General features: G+C 34.1%; 1 protein-coding gene across 2 annotated transcripts in view; it reads right to left on the bottom strand.

The window, feature by feature from the left end:
- HMGCLL1 (3-hydroxy-3-methylglutaryl-CoA lyase like 1) overlaps nt 1-24,395 on the bottom strand; it is a 189,085-nt gene that overhangs the window by 56,332 nt on the left and 108,358 nt on the right. For both annotated transcript variants that reach the window (XM_079148680.1, XM_079148681.1), the window contains 2 exons: nt 18,682-18,745; nt 16,632-16,820 (listed from right to left, as the gene is read on the bottom strand). In XM_079148680.1, coding sequence (XP_079004806.1) covers nt 16,632-16,820; nt 18,682-18,745 — 253 coding nt within the window. The remainder of the gene's footprint in view (nt 1-16,631; nt 16,821-18,681; nt 18,746-24,395) is intronic.

The following is a 24,395-nucleotide window of genomic DNA, read 5'->3' as shown; positions in this document are numbered from 1 at the left end:
CCTTCTGCCTCTTAATTGGTTGTGTGGTGTTTTGGTTTTGTTTTGTTTTGTTTTGCCTGTACTCTGACAATGAAGTTAACCAGGTCTAGTTTTAAGTGGTTTTGATCTGAAGTCAAAGCTTTCAGGGATCTCAGATCCTCACTGACACTCAGATTTTGCAGCTGACAAGACCAAGTATATGGACACAGGGAGCACCCTCACCAGGCTTGGGCATTATAGATGGATCATTTACTATGTAACAGGGAAGTTCTTTGCACATTCTTCATGGGAGCCTTTGCTGTGAGTCTATCTTCCGTTGAAAGCCAGACATCAGATACATATAAACTGCAGACTTTTCCTTCTAGCATGCTTATATTTGGAAGTTGCTTAGGTGTTTGCATTATAGTACATCCTGAGATATGTGTGGTTTATTTGAAATATCAGGTCTTAATAAAATCTGGGCAGGTTTAATGAGTTTCTGAATCATTTTCATTGACCGTGAAATTACTAACCCTTTGCCATACTCCTCCTACACATTTTGTCTATGGAGCCACAAGCAATTCTCAAAATAATCCTTTACTTTCTTTTTACTTCCTTTTTACCAATTTTCTAAAGAATTATTTTATTGACACAACAGGTTAGTACAATGTAGACACTCATTTGTAGACATTTAGTGACTTTCAAAATAAAAAAAGAGACTATACCAGTTTATGGAGGTCTGAAGGTTAAAATTATAATCAGTAAGATAATGACTAATGTGCATGTGTGTAGCAGTAGTTTTTCCTCACTGTAGCTTACCACAATTCAACAGGATTCATTTTAAGCCCCACTTTCTACTAACTGAATTTAGGATGCATCTGCTTACTACAGGTGGCCATCTTTCTAATTGGATTCAGGATTACTAAGGAGTCTAGGATTTTGTTTATGCATTTACCATTTCCTATTCCCACTACCACCATCTCTTCTGTTGAAGATTTAGATGGGTTCCTAAAACTCAAATGAAGATTTAGAGCAGGATCCTAAAACTGAAATTCTTGCAGGGGTAAGACAGGTAAGTGGGATAGAAGATGTGAATTAGATCTAAGACATTAAGGCATGGCCAGTTTATGCATACTGGACAAGACATACCTATTTCTGGGGGTTATCTGTAACTTAGTATCAGTCTTTTTTCTTTTTTTCTTTTTTTTGGTCATGCAATAATGTGAAATCACTTTAGACAAGTTAGCCCTCCAATTAAATTCACAACAAAGCAGAGTTTTATGTGAATTCTCTCAATTTCAGAAAGCAGGCAACCCATGTATACCTATCCATGTTTGTGTACCAAGACTGGGGGGTGGGGAAAGGATAATAATATTTGGCATGAGATATTTCCTTTCTTTCTCTTTTCAATTGCACATTTCAAGTCAAATACTCAAGCAAGGCTCCTTTTCATCTGTCTCCCTCTTATTATTATTTTACACTCTGCACCCATAAAACTTCCTTAAGAATAGTGGTTTCATTTCTGCTTGTTTATAACTTAGTCACATCTTCCCACTCATGCCACATATGAACTCATATACCTGGAATCTGAGACAAAAAACACACTTCCAATGTTGGATTTTATAGTAAGACACTACGATTTTAAATAAGCAAACATCATTACATCATTGACAAATATATTAACATTCATAAATCATAATTATTTTAAATTAACTTAGTCTTAGAGTTCCCCATAGGGGACTCTCAGTCCATAGGGAGTTTTCCTTTTTTTTTTTTTTGTGCAAATAAGGGAAAATGAAGCAAGGTAAGATTTAGTAATTGCCTTGATCACTTTATTGAGTTGTGTATTAGCATATATAAAGTTTTCCTTCTTTTAAATACTTCATTTTAATGGATTCATCTATAGGTATTCTTTTAAAATAATTTTGTCACACTTCTTACAGCTGAAGAAGTTACTAATACTTTTTACACTAAGATTTGCTATCTACAAAGTCCTGTGTAATTTCAAGGAGAAATGTTCCAAAATGTCTATATAGAAAAATAAATGACATTTTCTTTCCTTACAGAATAAAAACACTATTCTTTTAATTTGAACCTTCAACTGAAAATGGTAGGTTTGGGTTACTGAAGCAAATGTTTCTTTTAAGAATGTTTACTGAACTGAAAACGTTTTACTGAAAAATGTGAGCTTTATTTGGTTATCTGTAGTTACTGTGAGATCAAAGTGAAAGGAACCTAATTCCCAAACCATCCTTTTTAAACCTCAAGATTTTTACCTCAGGAAATTGATGTCATAAAAATATTTTCCATATCCTGCAAGCAAAGGTTACACCCCAAAATTGCTTGTGGTATTCGTATACTTAATATAAACAAATTTAAATGTTTTATATATAAATAAATTAAAGAACATTCTGAGAAATTAAAAAAAATACTTCTGTTTAATGAAAAAAATTAGTCTTGGAGAGACTTGATTTCTGAATGAATAGAGGACAGAGTGAAAAAATAGCAGGAAAGATGCAGTTCAAATGAGAAAGAGAAACAGAAGCAGTATTTAAACAGGAAAGAAATCGAATGAATAGGCCTTCTAAAAAACAAACACCCCAATTTCATTTTTATATAAATAATAAACATAATAAAAATATATAAATGTATAGTATGGAAAGACAGCATTTTCTTTGTTAATCATCTCTAAATTAATCTATATATTTAGTGTTTGGAATATTTGGGGGATGGAATTTTTAACATATTTAGTTAAATTCTATTAGATAACATAAGCATTAAAATAATCAAGAATATTTTAATAAAAGTACTGATAAATAGGACACAATCTTTCAGATTTAAAATATGATAGTGTTTTGATTAAAATAAATATGAGGATCCCCAAAAGTTCACATGTGAGACAATGCGGTAAGTTTCAGAGGTGAAAGATTAGCCTATGAGAGCTATAACCTAATCAGTGGATTAATCCATTTTATGGATGACTAATTTGAATGGATCAATGGATAGTAACTGTAGGTGGGTAGAGTGTGACTGGGGGAAGTAGGTCACTTGGGATGTGCCCTTGGGGATTATATTATCCTGTACTCCTTGAACTCAAGCACTGTTTCCTGACTGCCATGTCTTCAGCTGCTTTCCTCTGACATCTTCCTTCTGCCATGATGTTCTACCTCATCTTGGGACCAGTGCAATCTAGTTGGCTGGTCATGGACTAAACCTCTGTAACCATGAACCAAAACAAAGATTTCCTCCTATAAATTATTCCTGTTGTTTGTATTGGTCACAGTGACACAAAGTTGACTAATATGAATGTTAAAGCCTCATTTAAATTCAAGGGAAATGAAATCTGTAGGACAAAGAGATATCTACATTCCCATGTCCCCTGAAGAATTTTTATATTAACCAATGCAGAATCAACCTAAGAATCCATCAGTGGTTAAGTGAATAAAGAAAACGTGGTGCATATACATCATGGAATACAATTTAGTCATGAAAGGAGGGAAATTCTGTCACTTGTAACTACAACAACAACAAATAAAAAGCTATGTCTTTACTAACCATATAAACTTTTTCCTTGTCATTTTTACATAGCATTACATTGTATTAGGTATAATAAGTAATCTAGCGATGATTTAAGGAATATGGTAGATGTGTGTAGGTTATGTGCAAATACTACATCAATTTAAATAAGATACTTCAGCATTCATGGATTTTTAAAATCTGTGAGGCAGGAAGGTTTTGTCCAGAATCAACCTCTGGTGAATACAGAGAGACAAATGTACTTCCCAGTTTACATCTTCAGCAATGACATCTTACCCAAGAACAATTCTTAGTGTCACTTCCTGCTCTACATCTTCATCTAGATGTTTAATAAATTTCTCAAATATAGCATACTCCAAATTTAAATTCTAATCTTCACTCTCAAATTTTGTCCACTCAAAACCTGAAACCAATTCAAATTTCAGGATACATCTAGAATCTTCTCATTACCTCAGATAGTATTCACCTTTATTCAAATCATTTTCACTTGTTGCCTTAACTATAGTAATTGCCTCCATCCTAACTTGTCCTCCCATTTCCAATCTTAATCCCTTCCAGTCTAGTCTCAACAGAACAGCCAGCATGATCCTTTACAAAACTAATCCAGATCTGCTCAAAACCCTGCAATTTTTCTCCATCTTCTACAGATTATAAGGGAGCAAACTTAACAATGGCTTACAAAGATCTATTTCCCCACTCTTTACTCACCCAGTTCCAGTCACACTGAACACATGGTTGTTTATTGAACTAGAATCTTTGATGTAACTATTCCCTCTATCTGGAATGCTCTTTATCCAGATGTGAGACAGAGTAACAGCCTCATCTCCTTGAGTGTTTGCTTCAACTTATCAAGATTGCCTCCCTAAACTATTCACTTCCCCATGCTTCCAATTTCCCTTTCTGTATATTTTTCTTTCATTATTTTGGTTGTCTTTATCATCAATTAATATATTGAAAATGCACTTTTATATCATGTATTTTTTTCAGCATCTATACTTCTGAAAAGAATATGAACCGTCTGAGGACTTTTTTATGTGCTTACAAAAATATTTGGTAGGTAGTATACACTCAGTATGTTTTTGAATAAGTTCATTAGTGCAGAAATACAAATTTAAAGCATATAAACACTAAAACAAGCTAAAATGAAATTTGAAAAATAATTTCACAATATGTATGGACATAGGGAGAGACAAGTGATAACTTACTAACATATAAGTTGATCTTAAGAACTTAAGTTGATCTTAAGAAAAAGGACTTCAACAGAAAAGGTACTACCACAAAAAGCAGGCAAAGACCTGGATTAACATTTTGTCAATAAAATACAAATAGTCAAGCAAGAAAAATTGCTCAACCTAACTAGTAACAAATTACATCCAAAACAAAATTAAAATGGCATAACAATTGTACAACAATATGATATGCATTTTAAGTTCTACTGTTAAAGATTGCTGAATTCAGCAATATTATATAAATATAGTATATAGGGTAAAAATATACTTTCTGAAGAAAATTATCATACCTAATACATCAAAAACCCTCTATTCTTCTTATTATTTATTCTGTAAATTTCGTTCTAAGATGAGCAAAAACTTAAAAGAATGTTCAACACAATTATATTACAAGAACAGTAAAATAAAATAAATGCTCCCAATCAAAGATGGGATTGGTTAAAGTAACATAAACATTTAACATACACACATACAATGACAGGCTATGCTTAATAGAAAAATCATGTGTACTAAAGCTATAGTGATAAGAGTGCTTATTGTCTACAGTGTATTAAGAAAAATAAACTTGTGTCTCAGGATTTTCATCATTCACATGAATATATATGTATAAATATGCACATACATATATGAATATGAATGATATATTTTAATACTACCACTTTCCCCTGTGTGGCAGGATTATATGTCACTAATTTTTATTCTTTGTACTTTTTATATTTTCTAAATACTTAAAAATCAACAAAAAATTTAATTAGTAGAAAACAACCAGTAAGTCTCACTACAACAGTTTCAACCAAAAATAAAATAATAAATGCAGAATTTAGGTTTGACTGTATACACTACTTTATTTGACAGGCAGGCCTTCCAGAAGTCTATTTGCCTAAGGGACTGAGGAGGTCCTTAGAAATTATTTCCACAATATTCTGGGCAATAACTCTGCAGGATGGACATGGCCCTGTGGAACAAACAGCTTGTAAAATGTGGATTACTATCATTAGCAAGCTGGTTCCACATCTGTTCTCATGAAGCTGGCAGTGCCAGAGGAAGTTCAAATATTCTGATGAAATCCACCTAATTTTCTAATTTTGCAACTTCAGAGTCATTGTGCTCTTTCTTCTTCCCAAACCTTCTCTATCACCTCACCTTACTTGCACTCACAAGCAATTCCTACTGGCACTGATTCTGCATTGAATAGCATTTCTTATACATACCCTTCCTCTTGCCTTACAATTTGTCCTAGTTTTTTTAGGATGTCATAACAAAATACCATTAACTGGGGGGCTCACAAACAACAGAAATTTCTCATAATTCTGGAGGTTGGGAGGCCTAGGACAAACATGCCAACAGATCCAGTGTCTGATCAGGGCCTGTTTGGTTCATGAGTGCTACCTGGAACCTTTTCTCTGTGAACTCACATAGAAGAAGAGGCAAAGAAACTCCCTCAGGCCTCCTTTTTTAAATTACATTTTTTATTGCTACATTATAATTACACATAATAGTGGGATTTATTACTATATATTCCAACATGCACCACTGCCATTGGTATTTATACTGGGAGTCAAAGTGCAAAACATGCTGCAGAGTGGCAGGGTCTCAGGCCATGCAGAATTGACCAGTCCTGGGTACCAACCACATCCTTGCTTGGGAACACTGCAATGCAGTCATACTTCTGTGGTTCTTCTCCATTTCCTTTTGCTGTTTCTCTCCCTCACCAATTATTGTGTCGTTCAAGCCCTTGGTTTCTCACTGTACTTCTGAGAGCCCATCCTATCTCTGGATTTACCCCAGCTCTGAACTCCTCACGATGACCATGGTATTATTGGGTATCTAAAAATGACAACACTATTTTGGCAGCCAAGATGAAAGCTTGGAATTATCTTTCAGTTGTGTGTGTGTGTGTGTGTGTGTGTGCACGTGTGCACGTGCACATGCATGCACATGCATGCACTGAGCATTAAACCAAAGCTTTATACATGCTAAGCATGTGCTCTACCACTTAGCTTTATACCCAGCCCTCTTTCGGGACCTTAAAGCTAGGGCCTCTTTTAATAAGGGCATAAATCTCCATGAAGGCTCTGCTCCAGGATCTAATCACCTCCCAATGTTCTCACTTCTTGATCCCATGACATTAGGAACTGCATTTGCACATATGAATTTGAAGGGTACACAAACATTCTGACCACAGCACCCCTCATCATTTTTCATTAACCGCAGAACTTCTTCAGTAGTCTTCTCCTTAGTCTTGGTGTCTCTGATCTCTACATCTGTTCATCTCTGCAGCACCCAGAATTATACCAGTTCATATTTCACAAATAATTTATATTCCATTTCCTAAATCAAAACATTGGTCAAGTCATCCCAATTAAAAATATCCAGATGACTGTCCATCACCTTAAATGTTCGAAACAAAAAAGAAAGAAGAAAGGAAGGCAATGTTAAAAAAAAATAAAATATAAAAGGAAAGCACAACTCCCCAGGTTTGGGGCAGTGTCTCCCCTGGGTTCATGTGACATAGCCCAAACCTACCTGCTCCTACCTGAAACTCGGAGATTGGAAAATTGTACTTACTCTTGTGTGACTCTTCCTTAGTATTTGAGCATTTTCTTGTTTGAGTTAGATTGAAACACATAAAAAGTTTATGTTTTTAAAGAAAAAGAATAAACTACGAAGTATGATAAGAAAATTTTCAGTACTATGGATTATATCAAAATATAAAATGACATTTTGGACTAGGATGGCTCAGGCTATTATGATCTTTATATTTCTTGGGTAATTTGTTAACAGTTCCCATTCGGAAAAAAAAAAAAGTTACTACAAAAGAGTTTCACTTAATCTAAAAAGTCTTTAGGAAAAACATATAACTAAGGACTGGGGATGTGGCTTAGCAGTAGACCATTTGCCTCGCATGCATGAGGTCCTGAGTTCAATACCATCCACTGTAAAAAAGAACAAGAGAAATATGTAACAATAACTTGATTCTGACAGTTATTATAGTACACAATTTAAAAAAAAATTAAAATCAGCCTAACTTAAATTTGTAATATGAATGAATATAACTTGATCTTTACCTAAGTGGCTTGAAGTGATTTCTACCTTTTTTTTTTTTTTTTTTTTTTTTGGTCTTTTCATGTCCTAGGGATCAAACAACCTGGGCCTGCCTCATGCCTACTTGGCAAGTGCTGTACCACTGAGCTATATCCTCAGCCCTCTACATTTTACTAGATAGATCAAGAAATTATTGAGGAAAGAGGACTGGGGTATAGTGCAGTGGTAAAGAACATGCTTAGCAAATGTGAGGCTCTGAGTTTAATCCCCAGCACTACACTAAATAAATAAAATAACTTAAAAAGTTATTGAGAAAAAAGATGGTATTTCATCCTGCTTTTTAATTATTCACTATACCTAACAGCAGAAAGACTATCACAAAAAAGGGAGTCATTGAATCTTTTTTGGTTAAAATAATTTTTAAAAATAATTCTAAATGGTCAGAACTTACAGAAATAATTTCCATTCAATAGTCTGCCTTATAGTAAAAAGACATTTATAAGCAAATGGAAAGAGTTTGGGGCCTTTCAGATGGGGATTCCAAGTGTTTGACTTGCAATTATTGAACTCATCCTCCATCTGAAAAGGCTTTAGTTGAAACATATAACTACAGGCTGGAAATGTGGCTTAATGACAGAGGGCTTGCCTGGCATGCATGAGGTCCTAAGTTCGACAACCAGCACTGTAAAACTGAACAAGAAAACTATGCAACAACCTGACTCTGACAGTTATTATAGGTGCCATTGTCTTTCAGTGTTGAATCTAATCTTTACAGGTACTGATATTCTATACTGAGATATAATTTCCTAAGATTGAGCCAATGTGATCTAATGTTGTAAATACTTCCTCTTAGCTCAAATCCAGAAATAGAAATATTTTGACAATATATAAGAAAGTTGTTCATACAACAAAGTTAACAGCATCTTGATTTGGGGTTATTATAATTATTAGTGGCTCTAACTCTGTGCGTGTATGTGTGTGTGATGTGAAGGCTGGACATACAACAATTAATTAGTTGCATGATATAAAAAAACAGTCATGAGATTAAGAGTTGATTTTCAATAACAAACTGGACAATTGTGAACCAATATTCTAAAGGAAAAGATCTATGTTACATTATATTCAAGGGCAAGAGTGTATGTACATAAAATTTCCTGTAAATATGATCTTTGAAGAGAGATAAAATTTTTTAAAAGCATGAAAAGAAATTAGAAAATGAAAAGCTTAATGTGTTTTGTACAAACAGAAGGGCATAATAACAAGATTTCCAAATTAAAGCCACATGTGTTGAGAGAGATGTGACAAGTACTTGGGAGAAAACAAGATACTGCAAACAAGATTAAAGTAATGAGACATTTGCAAAAGTGACAGGAAAGATGCTCAAAAAGGTAATATGTTTTGAAATTTCCATTTCCTATGCCAAGGAAAGAATTACATTTCCTAGTCCTATTCCCTACAAATAATAAAAAAGACAAAGTTTAGTCCTAAGGAGCAGAAAGATTAGATTAAAAATAAAATAATGGTAGTAATATATGATGCAGTTTTTTTTTTCTCTCTGAAGATGATAATAGCAACAAACATTGATTTTAAATTAAGAATAACTAATTTTAGAAAAGATGAAGATTAAGCAAGATGACTCTATCCTCCTGATTCTAAATATGATAAAAGCCGAGGCCCAAAATTGTTGTTTAATTTGGTATAATTAGTAGTGCAAACAAAGAGAAACCCATGAATTTAAATTCTGGAATTCATAAGATCACACAAATCAAAATTTCCAAGAAAACGAACAGGATACTTTGGTTAACTATATGTACTTTGAATTGATAGAAAATTTCATTAAAAGGTATTAAAATGCAGCTTGCAATTTCTTTTGATAGAAAAAGGAAGTCCAGAAAAACATGACATTTCTAACATCATAATCTACAGGTAATCTGAAGTCAACGTCCTTGTCAGTGTAACCTTGCTTGCAACCTGAAGGGAAACACAGAAGTACCCTTTGGGAGGACATTGGGGAATTTCAATAAAATGAAGCAAAACCACAACCCTTGGCTTTGTGGGAAATGAATGGATTTCAGGGAGCAACATTCTACATCTGATTTCTCTCAGTTGTATGGCCCTTCACTTTGCTTTGCTACCACCTACTATCCAGTGCTCCACCTCCGACCTGATCAGTCTCTAGACCCCAAGTAAAATATTCTGTCTAATCCATATTCGAGATTTCCCTTGGTCCAGTGAGCTATGACTTTTGGAAATGCAGATCACAAGGTATATAGTTCCCTATACTTATCCCCTTATCCCAGAGTGCTAATCCATTTTAAATCAGAGCCCCCACAAGGGAGAAAACAATTTTTAAAAACAATGACTTAAAAGAAAAACAAAACCCCAAACACCTTCTGCTGATAAATTTCAGCGCTCACTTTTTTTTTTTTTTTTTTACTAATAGGAAAAACATGGTAATGAATTTTACAATGCTTCCCTGTTTGGCCAGCATGGATGAAATGATGTGGAATCAGCAAAGCAGTTTTAGACACATTTGCTTTCCTGTCTTGTCTTTTCCTTTTCTTTTTGGGTGGTACTGGGGATTGAACCCAGGAATGTTCTACCAGTGAGCTACACCACAGCCTTTTAAATTTTATGTTTTTATCTTGAGAAAAGATCTTGTTAAGTTGCTGAGGATGACCTTGAAGTTGAACTTGTGATCTTCCTGCCTCAGCCTCAGGACTGGCTGGGATTCTAAGCATGTGTCACTGAGCCAAGCTAAACACATTTACTTTTTTTGGTGAGTTTCAAGTTTATAGCCTCTTACATGAAGAATAACTACTTTCATTTTTAGTTCTTTATGGTATAATTTTACATAAGTGTTATTTTAAAAATGTTGGTTAATTGAATGTCATGTAGTTTAATAGCACTTTTCTCCAAGTATCCACTGATTCCTATGGAAATTAATGAAAATTAGAATACCCCTGAAAACAAACTGACTGGTCACCTTTATCAAAATCAGAGAAAAGAGTGAATCAAGTGCTATATAAACCCCTAGACTGGCACACTTGTGAGGACAAAGCTATTATCAGGTCCCCTCTTGTACTGCAAGAGTTCTATTCCTATTTTTCAATAAATCCTACTGTTCTACTCTTACACTCAAAAAAAAATCAGAGAGACATTTATATTAATAAAAATATTTGGAGGCAAACTGAAGTGAAAGGAATAACTCAAATATTTAACCATTCCTCACCAATGTAAGCAGTCTAGCCACTTGGAAAAAATATATAGTAAGGTTCTGTGTTCATCTTTTTCTCATAGCCATCGGTGACTCAGGAACCTTAGTTATCACTTGAACATCCATCAATCCAACCAATCTAACCAATGTCTTGCATTTTCACAAAGCTTTGTTCTAGAAATCCTGCATTGCCTCCCAATTTTGTATAAGTCAGGAAAATAGACATAATTACAACCATGGTAGCAAATGGCTTTCCCCTATCCCTCTCTACTATCCTCCCCTCCCCCCCCCTCCTTTTTGTGGTAACTTGTTTATTATTCCATCTTTCTACAAGAATATTTTCCTGCAGAACACTATGTTGAAAGAATTAATTGTGTAGTGAGGACTATATTTCATAATCCAAAAGACTTTGGGAATATGGATAAATGATAATAATTTTCCTTATAGCAGTAAGGAAATTTGAATCAGTACTTTTAAAATCTGAATATAATTCAGGATTGATATATCTGCTAAATAAATTAATGATGGCTTTTGTAAAACCTCTGTGGGGGGATAAAGTTTTCAACTTCTTTTCATTTTTAGACATCTATTTCTATTTAATTGTTTAGTAGTTGTTGTGAAGAAATAAATACATGTAATGTATGTATTTATAAAACACATTTATAATGCAAATCTTTATATATTCTACTTCTACTCACAAATAAGTTGTATAATTAAAGTTATTATTACCCATTAGTAGTAGTAGTAATCATAGTAACAGTAAAGATACTTCTAATCAAGTGCATTATATTATTCTAGAAAATCTGCACCTCATGTCAATTTTGCATAATTCTGGGAAGCAGACCTCATCACATCCTTTGTAACAAGATTTTAACTGGGAAACAGAGAAGTTTATCTGGCTAGTGATGGGAATTTTTAAAGAATTTCTTCTTTAGAAATCTGAAAAACAAATTACATGAAGAAAGATTTGTTGCTTGGTGGCATTTTAATGTGGTTTATTAAGAGTCTATATGAAAAATGAATGTTTTTGATGTGAGAATTAGGTTAACAATTTGGTCTTTCTAAAAGAATAATAAACATATGGAAAACATTATGAGCAAAGGCACATTAGCTAAAAGTCTATTAAGTTTAAGAGACAAAAAGGCACACAGTATTTCTTCATGAGGAACCTAATATTGCCTGTTCTGTTTTGTCTCTGTGCTACCAATTAGCATGTTCCGTTATTTGAGGTATTGGATCTCATTTGTTTTATTCTGCTTTTACCAAGTTATGGAGACTCAAATCATTGTAGTGAAGGAAAATGACCAACTTTTTAGTATTAAGTAGATTAAAGAATTTGTTAACTGGTGTTTGACTTAGGTACTTGGGGAATATGCAAGGGAGTGAAGTTCAATTTTTACATTAAAAATTGAGACAAGAATATAGAACCAGGTATGTTTCTTCTGTTACTAAAATGTTGTACATTTTGTCACCTCATTTTCTTGCTCTTTTGCTTTTGGGTGGTTATAAATATCCCACACCTAAATCTATACTCTCAGAATAATTTATATTAAATAATATCTAACAATTATGAATTCTTGACTTCTATACAACCATCTCTAGTCCCATAAGTCATATGTTTAAGTAATAAAAAAATACAATAAAGCCTGGGAACCCAAGAAAGATCGCTCTATTACATGATTAGTATGTGCTTTCCAGACTGAGGGGGCCGTTCCATTTATAACTCTCATTTGTTTCCTACCATTGTGGCCAAGTTTCCACTTATTACATGTCTCCTTGCCTTAATATTAACTTCCAGTTTGGAACACTGTAAACTGTTTCTCTACCCCTAAATTAAAGCAAATGATATCCACCCCACATCCACCACCAATTTTACTAGCAGCCACTTCAAAGATTCCATTTTAAAAAATAAAGTATGGCCACTGCTTCCTGAAGCCAAGATCTGCCCTGTTCATAATGAAGCTGGACTTTCTCTGACTTCCCTTCTATTTAAACACTGCAAGTTTTTTTCCAAGACATTCTTCCACCTCCAAAGTGGAACCTGGTTGTTTTGCTGTTGTTATTATGGAGGGGTAGAAGGATAAGAAATGGGCTCTGGTGGGCTCTCCCTAGGCAGTACTGGTTGGGACCACCAAGTGGGCATTTACTGTGACATTTCAAGACCGCATCCAATTATCTTTAATAAACCTTAAAATTCCAAAACATTTAAAGATTGCCTCAGTTTCATGCAGTTTCAGGAAAGCAACAGTGTGTTTCTTTTTAAGATTATCAATGTCTTAATCAAACTATATGGGAGTGGATGGCAAAAAAAAAAAAAAAGAAGACAGACAAAAAAAAAAAAAAACTCTATAATTGTTCACCTTTCAGTTTTCTCAGCTCATCTCTCCTTTTTGACCTTTTTCTCAATCGTTCATTGATAGTGACCTCACTGGCTTCATGTGATGTTGCTTATTATACAAGTCACTGTTACCCTTTGTCCATGTATGCACACTGTGACTATTAATTAAGCTCTGGGGCAAGGTAACATGAAGCTAAAAGTATACCAGTACTTTCCTAGGCTCTTGCCTCCCTCTGTACCCTTGTCTGCCATATATACATACAGCTCGTGTATATAGGAAAAAAGGAAAACACAATGGCAAATGCTTTGTAATAACCTCCACGGGAGCTGCTTAAGGGTAGAAAACCTGCCTTTCCCCTGATACACACACACACACACACACACACACACACACACACACGCACAGTAATCCAAATAGTAGTTTTGCTTAAATTGATGACGTGTTCCTTCAGAAGAGACACATTCTTGGAATCTGAAGGTTCTGACTCTCACCTATCCGAAAATAATTTATATGCTTGGGTCTTTCAAATTCTGCAGTCAATGTGAATTTGAACCCTAAACCCACATGAGGGCCTATGAAAGGTTATGCGGTACAAAAGGAGACTTTGTAATTCTCCCCGACTCACAACCAGAATAACAGGTATCTGTAGATTATCATCCACGTTCCCTGCCTTGCTTTTGCCCACAGTTGTTTTTTGTCCCCTGCATGGCTATAACATGATGCTCAGGTGCCCCAGGATTTCACCTCTTATCTACAAAGACAATGCAATTGAACTAAATCTGTAAATCATATAGATCTTGATATTTCCTTTAAACACATTAGTCTTCTTTCAGTTCTGAGGACACGATCCTCCCATCCCTCAAGACATTTTGCCCAAATGGTTTTTAAACATTCTTTTTAACACACACACACACACACACACACAGTGAGAAAGAGAGAGAGAGAGAGAGAGAGAGAGAGACTCCTTACTGGAGATTGTTCCTTATAATTCTTTAGATTTGATTTTAACAATTACAGTCATGCATCTTTTAAATATGGGAAAGATATCATTAGGTGTTTCTGTCACCATGTAAATATCAGATAGTGCACTGGCTGATCACTCCAGATGGCTTCTTAATGCATCCCAGAGACTCAGTAAACTTAGGATCTATGAGGCAACTGTTTGCATAACATGGCATTACTGTTTTATAGTATTATTTTAGTAAACAGAAGGAGCATATTCTAAAATACTGATGGAAGCCAGGCATGGTGGCACACACCTAAATCCCAGCAACTCGGGAAGCTGAGGCAGGAGGATCACAGCTCAAGGTCAGCCTGGGCAACTTAGTGAAAGTCTGTCTCAAAAAATAATAATAAATAAAGGACTGGGCTTATAATTTAGTATAGACTGACCTTATTTTCAATTTCCAGCCCCACAAAATCAAAAAAATTAATTGATTAATAAAATAAATAAAATAATGTTATGGCTAGGGGTGGAGTTCAATGGTAGAGTGTGGGCCTAGGAACCGTAAGATCCTGGGTGGCTCTAATCTCTAGAACCACCAAAAAAAAAAAATCCTCCCCTGAAATCAACAGGAAAAGAAATAATAAAAAGTACAGTATAGTAAATGCATAAACCAGTAACAGTTCTTTATTATCATTATAAAGTATTATGTGCTGTACACAATATTTTATGTGCTACATGGTGTGTACTATGCTGTATGTGCTAGACTTTCAATGGCTGGTAGCCTGCTAGGTTCCTTTACAGGTCATCACCATAAACACATGAGCAGCACATTGCAGTAGGACATTATGATGGCTGTGACATCACTAGGCGATAGGAGCTTTTCAGCTTCATTATAATTTATGAGACCATGGTTGACTGACACATAATTATGTAGCATATGATTATTCTTCCTCAGGCAGACCTTCCTTAAGCATTAAAGTCACAATGGGGAATTGGAAATACATTTTATATTTGGGCATTTTCAAGAGGCATACAGAGGCCGCAAAGAAAAGTTTGGGTTCCCAGATTTTGCACTGTTTAACTCTCCATCCCCAATAACTAAACTACCATTCATTAAGTAGTAAATATGCTACACAAATAAAGTATTCAAATATGGAAAGTACATCTTACAAAGAGAAATAAAAGAATGAAAGAGAGAGGGGTGGGGGGAGGGAGACTAAGACCACTTCAGGAACTTGCTCAGGAACACTTAATCTGTTTCAGTTGTAGCTAAAATTCAAAACCCTGAAACGAAGACTAGTTGTCTATTCTATTGTTTTAGAAACCAGAATACCTAGACAAGGAAAATTGTAAAAATCCCCATGTCTGAAATACCATAGGACAACATTTTCTCTTCTCTCCAAGTCCATAGAATGTTCCTCACTTGGTACCGTAAGATAAATAAGGATTTATGCACATATGTTACTAAGTCAAAATAAGCTCTTGTGGAGCTTGTTCTTTCCATTGTTTTTTAACATTTGCCAAGCAACTGTACACTTCTGGGTTGTAACATTAAGCTTTACATATTGATTTTCAGCCTCACCAAAAAGCTTTCATACAATCTTCTATTTAATTGGCAAAATCTTGGGTTCTAAGAACATCAAACTCGTCTATTTCTAACTGTGTTTAATAAACTAACACTAATTTTAACATACTGCTCACAAAATGCTACTTACATCTATTTTTCAAAAAGTAAACAAAATAACTCAATTTAATAATCAATTCCTAATCTTGGAACTTTCTAGATCTCTTTATTTTATCATATAATGGAATACACTTGATTTTTTTTTTTTAAAAAGGCTGTCAAATATGGGGTTGCCAACATCAGGAAAACATTTCAAGCAAAATATTCTGCACTTTGTCTTCATATATAATCACCAAGGCTCATGAAATAACAAAAAGCATTTGTTTCAAAATTACAAAAGTATATTCTACTATTTTTGTTTACACTCCTCAAAATACCATCATGTTTCAGTCTATTAATTTTTATGAGAGTAAATGGGAGTTGAAACAAGCAGACATAGTTCTACTACAATTAATAATTTAAAAAGAACAGATCCACAAATTTAATCATATCAAATTAATAGCAATGAGAGCTTCACCTCCCTAAAAAGAGCATGTTGAATTTACAACAGCTTCCTGAATGCCCATCATATTTAAATCATATTTTTAACATTTTAATATGTTTTATAACATGCAATGCTTAAACATTATACTCATAACACTTTATAAATGTTATGCCATTTTAAAAATACTCTTAACATGCTTATATTACAAATAGGGAGACACATGCTAACATGTAACTCAAAAATGCAAAATACCTGAAGGGCCGTAAGGATATTTGCTAAGGCCTGTCCGTAAGTGTCATGACAGTGAACAGCAAGAGCACCTGGTGGGATTTCTTTCATTACACTTTCCAACATTCTCTTCATGCTTCCTGGAGTCCCCACTCCAATGGTGTCTCCCAGAGAAACCTCATAACAACCCATGCCATACAATCTCTTAGACACCTGTTGAGAAAGACCAAGTGCTTGTAAGACAATGGAAATGAACGGACTCACACCCTCTTGTTCCTCAGCAAACATCATCTAGAGGTAAAATCACGACTAAAATGACTTTATCCATGGAAATAAATACTTTAGGTTTCTAGTCCTTTCCCTTGCTCATTAGATTCAAAGCATTACATAATGAATGAAATCACTACCATTATCCTGTTCTGATATTCAGGTTTGTCTAGACTCATATCTGTTTGATTATCTATTTATCTGTTCAATTGTGAAATTATAAATCACACTTTCAATGATAGAAGGCTTATATGCGTTAACACTTTAATTAAACATAAGAATTATAAATTTACTTGGAAAGTAGTAGTTTTCTAGGCATGTTATCAAAGTTCAATAGATATATATCAGTAGCAGCTTCAGCTTTTCAATTGGTAGAGTACTGGTCTAGTTTTTTTGGCTCATAAATGAGTGCACTTGTGCAAGGTAAATTGCAATCTCTCTTCAAACCCAATAAATAATGTCACTATCAAAGGACAATGTGAATTTGCATGAAGACAGCATGATACTTTGACAAAGACATGGGTTCTAGAATCAGAGAGATTTTGATTTAAATATCAGCCCCATTCATGCTAGTGATGGATCTACCTATTAGGACATTAAGTCCTAATCTATAGGATACAGACAACAAAATTTCTTCTTTTGGTATGTTTTCTAAGCCTTAGTTAGGCCATTTTTAAAATTTATGTTAATCATAGCAATGTTAACGGCATGTTTGGTTGTGAAAATGAAATAAGAATGTGTAAAAGTCACTCTACAAAATCTGGCACATAGTACTCATTCACTCATTCATTTTTTCAACATGCAATTTCCCAGTACCTACTTTATGCCAGGCACTGTGCAAATTAATAACAGAACCTTGGAAGGGTCCCATGCAAGTGAAGGACTACAAAATCTAAGTGTCATTATTTCATAAATATCTCTTTCATAACATGCCTCCGTGTGCAAGTGTTTTGTTTCAATTAGATGATGAGATAGTTCTCATTTGAAAAATATGTAGCAAGTTTCAAAAGTTCAAATGAGTATATGAAAGAGAAGTGGCTTTAGTTGGACTGAAAGTTTAAATTCTGTCTAAATTTGGATTTTCTAATAATGCCATCTCCATTGCTTTAGTGACACACTACTAAATTTCTGACACCTCACATAAAACCTTAGCAGCAGGTTCACATTAATATGCTTCATATACAAATAATTATCTGAGAAACCTAACATAATTCCCAAGAAGAGCATTACATTCATTAAAATAAAGGAGGAAGTAAAATATAAAAAAACTTCAATAAGAAGATCCTAATGACTGTAATCTGTTGCTGTAAAATTGCTGTGGAAAAACAAACTTTATCACAACAATAAGATCTGCAGGATCACAAATGAACAAAATCCCTAAAGTAGTTCACATTCTGATCTGACACCAAACTATAAAGGAGAAGCAACAAAGGCCAAGTTTAAGTATGGATACAAACTGCTTCAACATTCTATCAGAAAAGGGAAAAGTCACTATGTAAATGCCACATAAAAATGAAACGGAAGTTTCTATTCCATCCACCTTAAAGCACTCAAATCATAAGAGTCAACTGTCATTTAACATTGAAACATGGTAGCCAACATGTAAATCTCAGTGTTAAAATAAAATAATTAAGTGACCAAATCTGTCTTCAGGGACAGTCTTCATTCTACAGTTCTCTTTAGTCTTTGTTGTGTAGAACCAATAAATAGTAAAAAATTAAAAAAATTTAAAAAATTAAAACCTACTTTAAAAAAATAATATGCATTATTTTTACCATTAACCAAAAAGGCTGGAGATGTATCTTACTTCTGTGACTTTTTGTGGTATAATACTTCCTTCGTATGGGCAGCCCAGGGCACAAGACACATACCTAAATTTAAAATACAGAGCAAAATGAATATATATAGGGTGGACATGTGGGATTTTCATTTAATGAGAATGAAGTAGCCAAAAATGCACCATGAAATTTCACTCTACTGTCTTCCTTCATTATTATTTTATCATTAAACCAAACAAATTGAGAATTTTCAATTAGTCCATATTTTTAATCTTTCTAATAACTACAATTTCATGCATGTTATTTGATGGCAGATGAGGATAAAATAGCAGATCTTTATCTTGTGAAGATATTGATAATATAATAGCATGCTAATGCTCAGAGCAGAAAGTACCAGTGAAACACTTTAAATAATTTCATATGTCCAGCTGTAAAATACTGAAGTCTTCAGAATTATCCATAGGCGACATGTAAAAGACTCACTGAATTTCTCTCTGCATTTCCATCTAGATGGAGGTTCTGACCTCATTTTGATGCACTCATCAATCACCACCCCCTCAAACTCCTGGAACTAGGCACAGCCTCAAAGTTCATCTTGCTTCTCTCTCATGGGCTTCCCTAAACAATTCCAACAGGAGAGTATCTAATGTGCTTAAAAGGCTACAGATAAAAAGTATTCTATAAGTAAGCTTCTTCAGCAATTCACTCTCAGTTAAGTCAGGTCTTTTCTGCAAAGAAAATGGTCCCTTTCCTTAATAAATTATTAAGCTCGGGAATAGCCTGTTTTAGCTATTTTCAGCTCATCACCAATTCCATTTTATTAAACTTAATTCAGATACTTTTACAAAACTCTTATTAAAATAGTGCATCTTGTGTCTGGCCATCAGGAGTAGAAGCAAGCCACAGAAAGGAGAGAGGGGTGGTGAGAAATGATTGGGAGATACAGATTTTGGGGTCAGAATAGGAAAAGTTTTACATACCCAGTTCCCTTAAATGCCACACCAAAGATGCTGAGCTTTAACAAGACTAAAAATTATTTGGGGGCACTCAAAATTAGTAGGTAAGATAGTGACAAGGTCAGATTTTTTTTCACCCAGAAGTATAATCTCCACTGGAAGTACTTGTCAGAGGAAAGACGGAAGCAAAAACAAAAGAGAAAATGTTATCCTATCTCCTTGATTTTAAGAGCTGGTGTTTATTGGAAGATAAACAACGCAACTCATTATAGGCTTTGGGGTACAGAAACAAAGCACATATTCATTGACTTAGAACGTATACATTGATTCCAAGATGTCACTAAAATTTTGAGTTATTAAAATATCAATAAGAGTAATGTTTATGGATTAAAATAAATGAGCAGCTTTAAGGCCAGCAATGTAGCTCAGTGGTAGAGCACTTCCTAGCATTGTAAGGCCCTAGGTTCAATTCCCAGGAAATATATGCACAAATAACTCAATAAATAAATAGCCCCAGGATCCAGGCAAGCAGCTGGAGTGATCGGCAGTGATGACAAGGAAGGAGAAAGAGCAACAAGTAATAAGTTGAAAGTTATCCTGGATAGGAAACCTATGTCTCTTCTCTTCTAGTTACTATACGATAACTGTTTAATAAACTTTCTAAATTTAATCATGATATGTGAAAAGAAAATGTTCTTATTTGAATATAACCCTGGAGAAGATGGTTGAGGATGGAACTAAAAAGACTAGTTTGAATACAAACAAGGATTGCAGTAACATGCTAAATACATGCCACACATTGATCCAGAACCCAAAACATCTAGATGAGAGTAAACAGAAAATTCAAGCCATCCATTTATGTTTCCTCCCACAAAATGTGAAAAACAACAAATAAAATATAATAAATGCCCAAAACAGACAAACCTCTCATGTATTTTCAACTCATTACTTGGCTGTAGCAACCTCATTGCCAGAATCCTAACTCTCACGAGGGCATTTTCGTTCATTCGGTTTTTCTCATTAATGACCTTTCCAGGTCTATGGTAACCTTGGTCTTCATGCTAGATTGCATTTTATTTTCATATGCTCTTTTTCTGTCTTGCCAGTGTCTGTTTTGACTTTTCACATGTGGATTTATCTTTTCCAAAGCTATTGTGATAGTTCTCAACTACATTTTCTTAACTTACTTCAACACTCTAAAGCAGGGGTTGACATACTTAGGCCCAGGAGCCAAATCCTGCCCATCATTCTTTTGCAAATAAAATTTTACCAGAACACAGCAAGGTCCATATGTTTACATAGAACATACGATTGCTTTTGCACTAGAACAGCATAGTTGTAGTTGCAACAGAGACCCTCTGCTTCCCCCAAACCTAAACTACTATCTGCAAGTTCACAGAAAAAGCTCTATGAAAAAAGTTAGCCTCCTTTTCCTGAGTGTGGAAAGTTCACTGCCATTTGAAAATGAAGCTCTGCTTTGAAAAGTGACTAAATCCAGTTTCTGAACTTCTCTTTCCTAACAATCCATTATACTGGTCCTCAATCTCAGCTGCACAGAATTACCTGGAGAGCTTTAAGAAACAAAGCAAGGACTGGAAATGTAGTTCTATGCTAGCTCAGTGGTGTGAGAATGACCCTGGATTCATCCCAAGCACCACAAAACCAAGGCAAAACAAAAAAACTCAACAACCACTACCAAGCAAAACTCTAATACTTAGGACACATTCAAACATGTTAAATAAAAAAGTGAGAATAGAATCTATTTCCCAGTATTTTTGAATTTTCAAAATCTATTATTTTTACCTAGATTCAAGTTAAAATTTTTTAAGCTTTCCTTGAAAGAGAATACCAAAACTTCCTTCAGTAGTCCATTCTAGGTGAAGCTGCTCCATAAAACATTTAATAATATGCTGAGCTATACATTTGCTTAACATATGATAATCTGCATGATAAATCCATTTTATCAATGGCAAACCAGAAGCTAACAGGAATTAAGTAGGTTGCAGAATGTAAATAAAGAGAAGATCCAGATGGATGAAATCTGTCCAACTTCAGGTTGAGTCTTTCTATTAGATCAAATTAGTTGTTTATAATTATTTTAAGTCCAGTTCAGAGAGCCACTTTAACAGCTGGGGTCCAGGGAAATATATCAAGTTAGACATACAGACTATTTATGATAGACTCATACCTTTAAAGTACATTTATTTGCTGGTATTTCTGACCACATCCTTTGAAACTTGCTACACTTCTCATCCATTTGCCTTTCTACTCTAATTGAACCAAGTATCTTATTTGGACTTTATGTTTTTATCTCCTGAAATGATGCATCCTTGGGCTAATTTTAATTAAATGACTTCAGCCTCACCCATAGGAATCATGGAAGGACATTAGAGCCCCATATTTATAAAGGTCCCTTGGGACAATCATAGTGGGACCCTGCACCACAAACTCCAAGCTACACCTAACTCCAGATCTTGACAGGCTTCCAGTGACCTACTTCAGATACCTCAAGTCATGTTTCATGTTCAAGCTGACATTCAATTATATTGTTGTTAGCTATTCAGAAGAGATTTGAAAAAATATTATTTTTAAATGACATGATTGTATACAGTATACAAACAAAATCAAAACAATGACACCTCAAGAAATTTTTCCTCATAGTTTCACATTTCTTGGCTTTTGCTCCTCTAAAATAGCCTAGCTCTCAAATTTTTAATGATCCCCTTTAATCTCAGAGACATGAAACTTACATCACTGAGTTGTTCTCCTAAGATACTTGTCTCCCTAACCCCAGATATTATATTATATTTAATAAAGTCTAATATCATGCCTGTTTTTTGGACAATATGAATCAAAAACCAAAGCAGTAATGTGAAATTCATCGTCCAAACTTTGTTTTTGTGATCTGGTTCTAAAATGTAAATCAACGTAACTTTTTAGCCAACCACTCAAAATATCTATCTCCCAGGTAATTTGTCTGTAGAACTGATTGATGTATCCAGAAGTGTGAACTGAAGAAGACTAGCCACATGAGATGAGTATTGAAAAGAGGATACCAGACAAACAATAAATTTGGGTAATCGATCCCTTACTTCTCCAGCCAGAGTTTAAATAAGTTTTTCATTTAGAGGAGCTGCATGTCCTTGTTCAGTCCAGATGCTCGCAAATTTTTGAATCATGAAATCTACCTTCCACAACCACTGATTTTACTTTAATGTGACACCACAAAACATGTTAAGCAACACTTTGGGAAAATCCATCTGAATAGTTCCCAAGGCACAGCTCTGGGCTTGATCCATCTCAGTCTCTAGCTAAAATTTTTAAAGAAAATTTTTGGATTTTAAATTAAGAATGTCTAATACTAAGTATATTTTCTTTAATTACCATGGGAAAGTTAAGTAAGTTTATATAGTGTGCCAGTATTTTTTCAGAATACTTCTTCCAGGTATTCTTTATATTCTGATTTCAAGTAAAGTTTCTATATTTTTTATGAAAAAAAGTATTTTTCATATATATTTTTAAGAAATTCATAGTTTTTTAAAATTTGGAGTTGAAAAATGTTTGCCTCACCAATTAAAAACTTTGAACATTCATTTTTCTATTTCATATGATACACAAATCTTTCTATGCTTATTTCTTAAACTTACTGTCACAGACCTGCTTTTACACAAATTCCACACTTAAAACAAATAGCATGTTGAAAATACTTCTAAATTGTTACGAGTGACTATATGCAATAAGAACATATGCCATTCAACCAGAACCTGGGCTAAAGTAATTTCATACATTAGAAACAAGTTGCTTAAAACAAATTATAAAATTATAAATCCATTTCTTGCCCAGATATGCAAAGGTATTACCTAACCAAAAAATAATTAATAACAATAAGGTCTTATTGCTATTAATTTTATTGCTAATTTTCATTTAGAATGAAATTCTAAATTTAATTTAAAAATTCCCTCAGAATTTCGAAATGAAGGCTATTTTAGACAACTCTGCAAACATAGCTTACACAAGATAACTACTGTTGGGTATGTGTTATTGTGGTACACAGCAGTGCGAGAATAATATGTAGGGCTAATAAAACGCATGAACCTTTAAATCAACCATATATATGAAAGAAAATAATTTTAACGGATGTCTGATTTTTAGTTTTAAGTTTCATATTTAGTTACATATTTTGATATCTGTTTTTTTTTTAATTATTCTTCCAGGTCAACACCTACACCTCAGTTTAATATAAGTTAAAAACAAACTTCTATAGAAAGCAAGAAGCTGCCCATTTATGACAAGAGAGCAATACATATACAAGTGTATTCCTCAGAAGTACATCATTCACTGAATCTCTCGAACTGGAAACTGACCATTTTGAGGGGGAGGACTGTGTCCTTACTTCATGTCATTTAGGAAGATTGCCATTTTAAAAGCTGTCAATTACATAAAGTTGGTAAATATATTAAAAATAATTAAGCTCAGGAAGAATTTCTTAGCAATGATGGTCTTTTACTAAAGACTAATTAGATCACTACTATAAACGATATGATCTCTTCTGGAAATCTTTAAAATCAGACTTGATTTTGATTGGTTTTGGGTGTATTAGATAAAGAGATGGAGAAAATGAGCATTCTGCCTCACCTCCTCCTACAAATTAGTAGGTATTATCCACATTTTGTTCACAAGTTATGAAAAAAGTCAAATATTATCTTATCCTACAAGTGCCTTTGTTTTCTGGGTATAAAAGAACTCTATATATTGTTCACATTAGCTTAGTTTTTGTTTTCCCTTTA

The sequence above is a fragment of the Sciurus vulgaris genome (genome assembly GCF_902686455.1).
Source record: "Sciurus vulgaris genome assembly, chromosome: 7".
Lineage (NCBI taxonomy): Eukaryota > Metazoa > Chordata > Mammalia > Rodentia > Sciuridae > Sciurus > Sciurus vulgaris.
The sequence above is the reverse complement of the archived record's forward strand: the minus strand, read 5'-3'. Positions and strand labels throughout refer to the sequence as shown.